Raw genomic sequence first — 11,961 nt, 5'->3', positions numbered from 1 at the left:
GGTCGCACTCGTCTCGTAGGTAGCGGGCGGGGCCATTTACCATCTCGAGCTCGGTTGCATTGCCTTCTATTTTGGAACCTGGTTGTTGTGACCTGCTTTTTGTAACCTGCCTTCCCAGGACATCTTTGGACCAAATTAGCTGTAAATACAGTTTAATTAAGCGGTTTTTGTTTTGTGTTACATGCGATGTTTTTGCACGGATGTCATATTAGTAGGCTTTATTATCACGTCAGACGCCTCGTGAACGTTAGATTGTAAATCAGTTAACTTGAGTACAGTAATAACTCATTTTTGGTAATCATTTATCTGGCATACTATACAGTTTATGGGCTGTAGCTATCATTGAAACTTGACCAAATATCTCAAACCTAGACTCGTTTTTTTTCAATGTCACTTGTCGGCAAGTGATGCATCGAATATTGTAATCTATTATTAGAAACAACATCCTATTATCACTATTGCTTAAAATGATTTCGTCGTTTTGTTAAATAAGCCTTCACTGAAACGTATCATTGCAGCTACCCTTAGCTACCGTGTTCTCTTGCACAACAGATTAGCATCAAGCTAGCAGGCCGTTGTCAGCCGTGAGCAGAACCAAAACAACAGCATCTTCATCAATGGTGTGTCTACATCCAGCAGCCGTCACATTGTCCTGTGTGTGCTCAATGAACGGTCTCCTCAGCTCACATCACAGTGAGTATTGAGTTAACGTTTTTACCCCCCCCCCCTTCCCCCTTCCCCCCCAAAAAATCATTGTCAGTATAGTCAAACCTCAGAAATTAGCTTCCCCCCCATGGCACAAGAACTTTATGTCAGGCTTGCAAGTTTGCCACCAAGAACACAACCATTAGCACTTTTTAAAAACCACATTGAAAGAACAACGCAAAAGTATTATTTTTCGCTCTTTTCAGGCTGCTCGTGTATGGCAGTTGCAAGGCGTGAAAGGGAGTTCTGCCAAGCCCAGCACCTGCTGCTCATTGTGGACAAGTGAACCACACATACCAGAAAGTCGAAAATACTGCCATTCACACACGCATACCCACAGGTACGTACGTCAACGTAAATAATCAGAAAGATCTTTAAATATAACACACAGTATCACTGTTTTGCAGGACTTCACTGCCATCCTGTTAAACTACATGAAGAAATCAGCAGAGCCTCTTTTTATTTGTGGTCTCAACCTAATATCTACTTTCCCTCTCATCTCCTGATTTGATTTACTTCTCTGGATGGGTTGACGTTTCTGAAAGAAAGCCTGGATTGATATTTTTTTCATTTGATCTCAGTTTTCCCATCTTGCTCAGTCTTAAGATTTTCTCGACCATTCATCCTTGTATTTTACAAAGCCTTTGCAATTCTCTATTAAGTAGCTCACTTCTGCGAGTGTGAAAATGAACCGACTTGCACCAGTGGAAATCTCCTATGACTGTTTACGGTTCCTCATCACGCACAACCCCACCAATGCACAACTTGGAAGGTTTATAGAGGTAGAGCACAGTAAAAAAATATTTATTGTTTGAAGAGATTATTGTGTCATATTGATATCTGTATGTGTTGATTCAAAGGATCTCAAGGCATATAGCGCTAACACCCTGGTAAGAGTGTGTGCTGCTACTTATGACAAGGCGCCGGTGGAACAAGAAGGCATTCGAGTCCTGGTGAGTGATACATTTAGACCAGATTTTCCCAAACTTAATTAACCTTAATTTTATTTACTTTTCCATTTGAGCACAAACACAGACCCCAAAAATGTGCTTCTCTCGGATGCACATGTAGAAAAAATATTAACTGGAAATCCAATTATAGCTACATGGTGACCCCTAAGGCCATGTAGCTATAGCTATGGCAGTCAGCCGTGCCCGCTCTAGATGCGCCTTCTGTTTCAAGTAAAGCATGGTGTGCCAGCCAACTACATACCTCCTTTCAAGTTTGGCTTTGATTGACAGCTAAAGCTAGCCAATGACAATCGGGGGTTGGGCATCCGGGGAGACGAGTGCTCTGGAGACGCGCATCAGACAAATCTAGTTCCGGGTTAACGAGCAGTGCGCGCGCCCGCTGTCCCGATGACCGTGCAGTGAGTACGTCATGCCGCTGTCTTTTTGTGGATTAAAACAAGTGATGCAAAGCAACATATTGTAATGGGAGCCACCAAACGGCAAACTTGATCCAGGCTGACACAACATGTTTGGGAATCCTGAGTCCACTGGTTACAATGTTCACACGTGAGTGGCAAACTTATTTTAATCAGTCAAGCCACACAACACATGCATGGACAAATTGTATAATAATGCGGTTAACAGACCCACGCAGGCACACAAACAAAACAACAATTTATATTGGAGCATCAAATTATTTATCACTAAGCACAGTTCCAGTAAAATGTGAGTTGAATTCTGTTTTTTTATTTCTTGCCAAGTTTGTTAATGTTGATAACTGTCATCAAGTTAAAAACATTTTTTTAAAGCACTTTTACACATCCTTTTGGATTGGTATTTTGCTTAGTTTTTCCACTGACCCCACATATCGTTATTGTATATTATCGATATATCTAAACTCAACTTTATTTATAAAGCTCTTTAAAACATCCATTGCTGCATACAAAGAGCTGTACATGGAATATAGATCAGTCTTGCAGTAGAGACAAGTGAAAGAAAATAACACAAAATAAATTAATTATAATAAATACAAGGCAAATACAATTAAAATTAATAACAAGACTTGGGGAAGTGAATAAGTATATAAAATATGTATCAATAAAATAACACAAAATACTGAAGGCACCATAAAACACTGAAACAATGCTTTTATCCCCCCTCCAAAAATAAAGTAATACCCCCCTGTAATTTCTTTCTGCAGACTGGTTTAGCTACATACCTAGAGTGAAGAAGCAATTTGCCAACAAAATGTATTGGTTTGTTGATCAAGAAAAAATATAAAATTTTCCCAAGCCATTCAAAACTCTATTGTAAATCTGACAAATTACAGGTGAAGTGTGAACACTTAATCTGTAAATGTTTATTATATTAGGAAGTTTGGCACGTAGCAAAATTCCACTCCAAATAAACACTAGTGTATAGTGTACTATATACATGTACACCATTCCGCAGATAGCATGCAGCTAACCCTGTAGGACAGGCAAGTCCAAAGTCAGGCACGGGGGCCAATTGCAGCCCGTGTTCAGATTTCCACCGGCCTGCAACCTTTGGCATAAAAGTGTGGTGCCCGCCATGACTGTTGACTACAGTAGAAAATATACCTGTACAAAGAAACTGTTTTATATTAAACCAGAAGAACCAGACCCTTGGCCACGCTCTTGGGTGCATTTGGAAATATGCTCCGAGCAACGGACCCCCCTCGCTGTATGACACTTTTATGACTCTTTCCAGCCCAATTCTAAAATGGAGACTGTAGTGAAGAAAAGGAAAATTCACAGAGAGGAGGGTCGATGCTTCCAGGACAAGTGTGAATTGGCGTTTTTGTTTTTTTCACTCTAATAGGAAACAGCTGTCTCTGTCTAATTTTGACAAATGACTGTGGCTGTTTTCAATTAATTTAATATCAAGACTCACTCCCAGACGAAACATTCAAAAGTACGACAAGGTGACTGGCAACAAACGCTGTGAAAAATAAAAGCAACTGGAAGCTGAATGGTAGCCCCCACACATTTTCACCTCACCAAATCTGGTCCTCTGCAAAAAATTTTTTGGATACCCCTAATGTAAGTATAGATTACGGGTTACTTTAATAGTTACAATTAACAGATACGGACATCCCTGCTTATGATTAAAAACGACGCCCAGTTTTGCCACTTAATTGGAAGTGTTTTTATTAATAATAAAATATTGACTGACAGCAACTTAACTTTTTACTTATAGTTATTTTAATTTAAAAAAAGTAACATTTGCTATTTGTTTTTTAATGAAAACCAAAACCAAAAGTATTTCCACTTTTCACTAAACAAAAATAAACGTCTTAAATAATTTCCAAATTAAACAGTCTTGTTTACTTGACATATTTAACTATTAATGTTATAATGGCAAAACTCAACATTTATAGTGTACATTGTCATAGCAATTACATTTGGGGACCTCCTCCAGTCACACAATATGGTGTGACTGAATAAATACTGCCCTGCTCGATCTATTCCATATTTTATTAATTTTTTTGACCTGGTGTTATTGAAGTTACGTAGATATCACTGTCGACTGAACATAGAGTATATCAAACCTTAATATTTGTGTTTTTAGCTGACAAACTCAAAATAGTGACTGTACCTGCATCCTGAAAATGCGAATCACACTCCTTCACTCCCTGTTGGACACGCAAGTCTCAATGCGGTGAAAACGATAAAGTCACTCCCTCAGACGTGAATGTCAATTTGAATACTCCCACAATGCATTTCACTATGTTGAATACCAGAGATTCCCTAGACAGAACATAAAATGGTAGCGATGATGTTTCCCTAAATCCACATTCTCTATTCCAGGATATGCCATTTGAAGATGGCTCTGCCCCCCCAGATCAAGTGGTTGAAGATTGGCTGAGTCTTTTGCAGGCAAAGTTTCGAGACGAGCCTGGCAGCTGTGTGGCTGTGCATTGCGTTGCTGGACTGGGACGGTATGTTTGCCCTGCCGAGAGGCATGATTGACGTACTGTAGTGCAGTGAACAAATATTTGCCTCTTTTTCAAAATTTTGTGTGTGCAGTTTTCCCATTTTTACGACGCAGTCTTAGGGCCACGTAGAAATATATATATATTTATTTTAGAGGGTGGGGGCTATATTCCGAGAAAAAAACTCTCAAATTTGAGAGTTTATAAAGTGGCAGATTTGCGAGAAAAAAACTCAGAAACTTACAAGAAATACTACTCATATGTTTGTGCCAAGACTTTTCAGTTGGGTTTTCAAATAAGGAGACAGTAATTGCTTTAGCAGAGATTAACCATATGATGTTAAGCATTCGCTATTTGAAGCATTGGGTACGGCCAGCGACAAAGATGCCTTGCTTTGCGAACGTCCACACTCTGAGGATCAAGCATTTAAGTTAATTGGTTAAGCTTATGTTTTTTAATTGTACATTTATGTTTCTAGAAATATTATTTACACATTTATACATTTTGGTATTTTTTTGTACAAGTAACTAAGTTGATATGTCAAATCTGCTGTTCTCAGTCATTCACTTGCATTTACCTAAAGTATGCTAGCTTCTGATTGGTTAGTGTTAGTCAGCTAATAGAGGATCAAGAAGTGTTGTCGCTCTAGCTGCCGTGTATGACGAGTAAAGTTTAAATTTAGAATGAATCTGTCTCCATCCTGCCTTTTCACTTTATAAACAGTGTCCCATTAACCACCAACAAATCTTCACATTAGACTATAGCTACGCTACGTTTATTTCTTGTAAGTTTCTGTTTTTTTTCTCACAAATTTGCTACTTCACTTTATAAACTTGCAAATGAACAATTTTTTTTGGGGGGGGGGGCTGCTTTGATAATTCAGGACCTGGACGAATTGCTGTGCTTGATGAAACCACAAATTATGCTCTGAACCAGAATTCCGTTTATGACCTCTTCTGCAGCAGGACAACCCCACTACCATGAACTGGTCCCTGCCAGGAAAAATGTTGGGCACCACTAGTGTAGACTGATTGATGATAGCCCTCTCTCTACATGAAGTATGCTAGGCACGTTCCGAAGTGTACAAATAGATTCCTTTATTGTTGGAATTTACTTTTTGTCTCCAGAGCTCCAGTGCTGGTAGCCCTTGCTCTAATCGAGTGTGGGATGCCGTATGAAGATGCCGTTCACTTCATAAGACTGTGAGTACAGGAGCACATCATGCCACATTTTTGCTATTATTTTCGGTTTCAAGTCAAAATTCAATTGCAATTTCAATAATCGTAAAAAAAAAAAGAAAAGATTAGTACTAATTGGCACTATTTTAAAATGACTAATAAACTTTGTTTAATCCAAAAGGAACTTGCATAATTATAGCGTTTCAAGAAATTGTATTTGTCTTAATACTTTTTGTTTATCACGTTAAAACTTTTTCTTGTTTTGTACCCAAAAATAAATGATCGTCCTACTGCACAGTGCACATGCTGCACTCCAACTTCAAGTTTTTGCGAACATAAATAAATAAATATTATTAAAATATATATATTATTATAAATTCTGTTTGGTCCAAAAGGAACTTACATAATTATAATGTTTTTATTTTTGTAATGGGTCTTAATATTTTTAAATGTGTAAAAATGTTCTTGTTTTGTACTCAAAAATAAATGATCGTCCTAGTGCACAAGCTGCACTCAACTTCAAGTGTTTGCGAACATAAATAAATAAATATAATAAATTCTGTTTGATCAAAAAAAATAGTGTCTTTTTTCATTGGTCTTAATATTTTTAAATGCTTGTTTTGTACCCAAAAATAAATAATCGTTTGAACAGTCGTGATTATTTCAAGCCGTAGTTTCAAGTATCATGATGTTGTTCTGTGAAATGTTGTTTTTTCAGGAAGCGCCGTGGTGCATTCAACTCAAAGCAGCTGATTTACCTGGAAAACTACAAAGCAAAACTGTGCTTGCGCTCCAAAGATGCTAACGGTCAGAGTTGCACAATACAGTAGATGTCGACAAGCACACAGCTTCCCCCGCTAAATCTTCACTACAGTTTCATCAGTGCTTCAAGCCTGTTTTGAAGAGATCGTTTTATTAAATAAGTTGAAGATGTCTGTTACACATCTAATTAAGATTATTCAAGCAGTAATTCTACTTGTGTAGTGGACTACAAGACTTCTTGCCTCTCATCTTTGGGACTTTGAGTTCTGTCAACTATTTCAAATCCAAAACACAAGTTTTCCCTTTAGCTTAATCCCTCTGGCCTCTAACGCACTTTTCCAGCCTTCTGTGCAACCTTTTCATGAACTCCTTGAGATTCTGATGCTTTGTCATCACGGCCATTGATGATTCTTTTGATTTTGGGATAGAGAGAGAGAGAGTGAGAGAGAGAGAGACAAATCTATCAGTTTGATAGGGAGCAGCACGGCACTGTTCTTCTTAGCCAGGATTTTTCGGAAGTTTTTGGGTATGGTGAAGCAATCATGAGTTGTCCTGCCACAATTCTTTGCTCCTCTTGTGCACCAAATAAAGCTAACACCTCAGAATGTCTTACTAGTTATATTGATTGATCCTCTGGCCCTGTGGCGAGAAATTTCAGCGGAAGATGTCTATCACATTGAAGAATGCAATCAAAATGACTTAGTCCAGGTTGACGTTGGACTCGACTGGTTAATCTCTTATACTCTGCTGCCACCTGCTGGTCGTTTTTTTTTAATAACGACCATTGCTTCTTCAACTTAAGCATTCTCTTCAGTTCAGAGGCTGCATCAAATCCTTCTGTATGCTCTAGCATTAAAAAAACAAACTTATAAATACATTTTCAGGACACTGGTAATATTTAATATAGAACATTTATATGTTTTTGTGAGCTGTGTGGCAAAATCCTGAATTTAGGAATTCAATTCAATAGATGACTTTGAATTAAATTGAAGGAGGCAGTATTGAATTCAATGCAAAGAGAAACTCTTTCACATCACATATGAGTGAGAATGAGACACATCTTATTTTACTAGTGTGCTCCAAACAAAATGTCCAAAATGTTTTGGCAGCTACTTTAAAGACTTGGATAAAGCAAGGTATTCTGGGAAATTAAGTGCTGTTCACCATTTTATAAAACAATTTAAAAGTTTTGCAATTTTAATTATCTGTTTTATCCGAGTTCAATAGTGTTAATTTTGTCAACGAAAACTAAACAAAAATAATTCCATCAACACACATTTTTCACCGGACTAAAACTAGACGAGACTGGACTAAATCCCTCATTAACAAACAATAACTGGGACTAAATCAGTATGCATTTTCGGCGACTAATGAAGACAAGAAAGAAATGTACTTAATAAAAATTGGACTAAAATCTATGGACATTTTAGTTCATGACCAAAAACGAGATGAAAGTTATATGATTTTGTAAAATCTTGTCTCTGCTAATCTGTAACTGTGACAAACAGTGATCCCCCCCCCCCCCCTTCAAATCTGCAGCTAGCAGGTGCAACATGCACAAACACATGGGACTGACAGGAGGTGGATTCACCGTGAAAGGTTTAAAAAATAATAATAATAATAATAATTTAATTGTAGTTATAACGCTTTACGTAACATTAGTCGAACAGCTATAATATTCCCCAAATAATATTAATCCGATTGCTAACTAATGCTGGCTAATTTACTAGCTTGCAGCATAGAGCCATATTAGCCACTTGTTGATATACAGTACTGTAATTGTGTGTGAAGTTGTTTTTCATCAAAAAGATTAGAGAAAGTTTCATGTGAAATACTTTTCGATCCGGTAGAAATGTTCAACATAATCTGCTGACAAAAAATATACAGTGGTAAAATGATTGTCCTGACTAAAACTACCGGGAGATAATTTTTTTTGACAGTTTTTGTTGAGTAAAAGTAGTCGACTAAAAACGGGATGAGGTTGACTAACTGCAATTTAAAAACTAACAAGCGGGACTGAAATTGGACTAAAACTGAGACTAAATTTATAAATGGTGGATACAATTAACACTAGCTTTTAATGTTAATTAAAAAAAAAATACTGCTACGTTACGTACTATAAGTATTGTGTACATAAAGTCCTTACAAAAATAATTGTATGAAATGCATGTAAATTGAAGCTTTACCTTTTGTTAATTACACTTTAATGTGGTATCATGAATTTCAATTCTACTTCCTGCAATTCGAAATTCTATTCATTTTCAATTCTGAATTTCATACAGCTCTGTTTCAGAGAGTAAAAGAGGGTGAGCCAAAAGTAGGCATACACTTTCTTTCTTTTACAGGGTAAACATTTCGTCAACTAATCAAGTTACAGGGCTTCTTATGTTCTTATTTCCTCCCTCATCTTAATGTGAGACATAATAATTAAAAATAACATTAAACTTAAAGCAACACTAAGGAATTTTCAGTTTATGTTGATTATGGCGGCACCATATGGACAAAAGCGGTAATGTTATGCCTGAAGGAAGACCACATTTCCCATTAGGACAAGCACATTGCGTCATTTTTGAACTCACGCCAGTCAAATTGGCTTTGTAACGAATGGGTAAAGGCGGAAGTGATGCCATGAAGCAGTCGGCACATTTGTAGTTTTTTTGTGTGGCAGTGTTCCTACCATCCTCCTCAAAGTTGTTAAGTGCCAGTAAAAATGATACCGACACCCTCAGGCCATGGTAAAGGTACCATTCAACTAGTTTTAAGTCCATATTTCATCAGAAGAGTTAGGAAATTGTTTTATTAAGGTTAAAAAGTTCTAAGAGTGCTACTTTAAGGTAATGACTTAGAAATTATTATGACCTTCCTATCTGCTGTCCAGAGAGTGACCGATATGATGGCGCCGAGATTTTTATGTCCCCGAAGCTTTTTATTTCCACTCTAATTCACTCAACATTCAGATTAATGTTTTTGTTGTATAATGCAGAATTCCAATCTGTACTCATAGGCTGTGTTCCAAGATGTAGCATAGATTTAGATCTCTCAAATGTTATGTTAGTTTTAGGCAAATGTTGCTGTCTTATACAATTCAAATGTACCTACTATTCGTCCCAGGTTACTGTTTCTTTGTAGAGGAACCTTGTATTGTAATAGTTTGCCAGTGGTCACCAAGTTTTAATGGGCAATGGAGTAAAAATTGTTGACTCTACAGTGCCATGAAAAAAGTATTTGCCAACTTCCTAGTTAATATATTTTTTGTATGTTTACCACAAGTGTGTAAACTAATCAAACCAATACACATACGGCCAGATTAAAGTGCTCAGTGAGTATTAGCTCCATTCACCCCAGAATTGTTTTACCTTTTGTCACAGTTCAGCCTTCAAACATGAAGACCAGATTTTTGTTGTTGTTTTTTTTGGTTAAAAATTGACATAAAGTGGGACACAATTGTAAGTTAAACAAAATGTATATGATGTTTTAAACTACAAATAAATAACTGAAACGTAGGGGGTGTAAAATTTGTCACCACCTTTAATTTTAATGCAGCTAACTGACTCCAGAAGTTCCCTGATGATTTCTGAATGATCCAATGTTGACCTAAATGACTGATGATGGTGAATAGGGATGGGTGAGTACCAATACCAGTCTTATTTTAAGGTATCGGTACTCACGACGGTGGCCGATACCAGTATTGGCTGCCCTCTTTTGGCGGTTGTACGATCAGGAACTAGAAATTAGAAGAATAGACATTTGCTATTCATTTCATGCAATTTTAGGGGAAAATGCTATATTTGGATTTACCTTATGGTTATTCTTTAAAATGATCTGTCATTGTTTTTTGTTTTGGTGGGGATTATTTATATCAAAAGTACTACTGTACTGATATTGGTGCCGACTCAAGAGTTGAGTACTCATACTGGTATCGGTCTGAAATGAAGTTCTCTCGAACATCCCTAGCAAGGAGAGTCCACCTGTATGTGTAATCTAATGTCAGTATAAATGTACCTGCTCTGTGATGGTCTCAGAGGTCTGTTAAAAGAAAATTGTGGCGCAAGCATCATGATGAAGACCAAGGATTACACCAAGCAGGTCCGGGATCAAGTTGTGGAGAAGTTTAAGGCAGGATAAAAAAAAAAAGGGATGCATATAATAATAATAATAATAATAATAATAATAATTCATATGTTATATCTTTATGCATGCAGCCTAAAATGTGGCGAAAGGTCAAAAAGTTGAAGGGTGAGCTAATACTATAGCATGGCACTACTCTAAGTATAAGGCAAAGACTTAAGACATCAGCAATGAGTTAAATACTTTTTACATGGCACAGTATGCTAACTATTTTGTAGATTGTCTTGGCTGTAAGAAGAAATTGTGATTTGTGATTAAAGTCAGAATTATTTTCCTCGTTTTCTGGCCTTTGTTGGTGTCAACATGGTAATGGGTCACTATTGTCCATGCTATAAACTGTTGAGTGATGTGCATGGTAACGGTCCTGGCTGAACTGTAGTGTTAGCTGGCCTCTGTGCAACCACATGAGCACACTTACCAAGATGGTAACAGTACGCAAACATTCTTGTTGTTCCAATCATAAAGCACAAGTTTTGCCAATATGCCAAAATTCCTTCATCTCTGATACTCCTGTATTTTGTCTTAGGTTCTATCATTGTCTTAGTTTCTTTTCTGTTCCTTTTTATTTTTTTCCTTATGTACTGTTGTGTTTGAAAATGTACATACACTCGGGTATGTAAACACTTGAGCGCACTGTATGGTGAATAAAACACTTAATGCCCTTAAAATCCAAATTACTGTGGAAATTGTTTTCAGAAGTTGAAGTTGACGTGTGAGACCTGCATGTGAATTTTTGTGACGATTGTCGCTTCCCCGCCTGGGAGACCATGTTGGTATGCGTGTTTGTGTGACTGAGTGCAAAAAAGTATAAGTACAGTGCAATACAACTGTTAAGTGCAATTTGTGCTGACATCAACTACAAAATGTTTTCAAACTATGTACAATATATTTGTGTAGGATACATATAAAAATAATGAGGTCAATGACGGATGCCCATTTTGTTAATTGACGGGAAACTTCGAAAAATTTATGAAAATGAATGTTATTTTGATGTTTATTTTTATAGACAGTTCTGATTGACATGCATGCCTCTACCCTGGGCCCGTTTTTCCTCCTCCTTTCGCCGCTTTCTTAATGTACCTGAAGGCTTGGACCTTCTCATTGTAAAGGTTTTTGATGTATAGACAACATAAGCGAGCCATCCATCTATCAATAGCGCTAACACTCTGAGATGATGCGCGACCCCTCCCCTTACCTTTCACTGTAAACAGCAGCAGCAGGTCAGATTCAGGGTGCCAGGTCATGATCTCATATTTATTTTGACTAGAAGTCATTAAAAATA

General features: G+C 37.1%; 1 protein-coding gene across 1 annotated transcript; it reads left to right on the top strand.

Moving 5' to 3' along the window:
- LOC147163242 (protein tyrosine phosphatase type IVA 2-like) lies at positions 1-11,353 on the top strand. Its single transcript, XM_086094340.1, has 8 exons — positions 1-141; positions 553-693; positions 912-1,045; positions 1,113-1,487; positions 1,566-1,658; positions 4,487-4,617; positions 5,739-5,813; positions 6,508-11,353. Exons 4-8 carry the CDS (start codon positions 1,392-1,394, stop codon positions 6,617-6,619), a joined length of 507 nt encoding a protein of 168 aa, XP_085950466.1. The 5' UTR covers positions 1-141; positions 553-693; positions 912-1,045; positions 1,113-1,391; the 3' UTR covers positions 6,620-11,353.
- The last annotated feature ends 608 nt before the right edge of the window (positions 11,354-11,961 follow it).

The sequence above is a fragment of the Leptonotus elevatus genome, chromosome 14 (assembly GCF_054856555.1).
Source record: "Leptonotus elevatus isolate MCC_2025b chromosome 14, RoL_Lele_1.0, whole genome shotgun sequence".
NCBI lineage: Eukaryota > Metazoa > Chordata > Actinopteri > Syngnathiformes > Syngnathidae > Leptonotus > Leptonotus elevatus.
This window is presented reverse-complemented; position numbering and strand designations above follow the sequence as displayed.

Bases quoted from the DNA above. Each gene is read 5' to 3' on its own strand.
- LOC147163242 (XM_086094340.1), top strand. From the start codon at position 1,392: ATGAACCGACTTGCACCAGTGGAAATCTCCTATGACTGTTTACGGTTC. The intron at 1,659-4,486 runs GTGAGTGATACA...TCTCTATTCCAG, and splicing joins AAGAAGGCATTCGAGTCCTG to GATATGCCATTTGAAGATGG. The intron at 5,814-6,507 runs GTGAGTACAGGA...TTGTTTTTTCAG, and splicing joins GCCGTTCACTTCATAAGACT to GAAGCGCCGTGGTGCATTCA.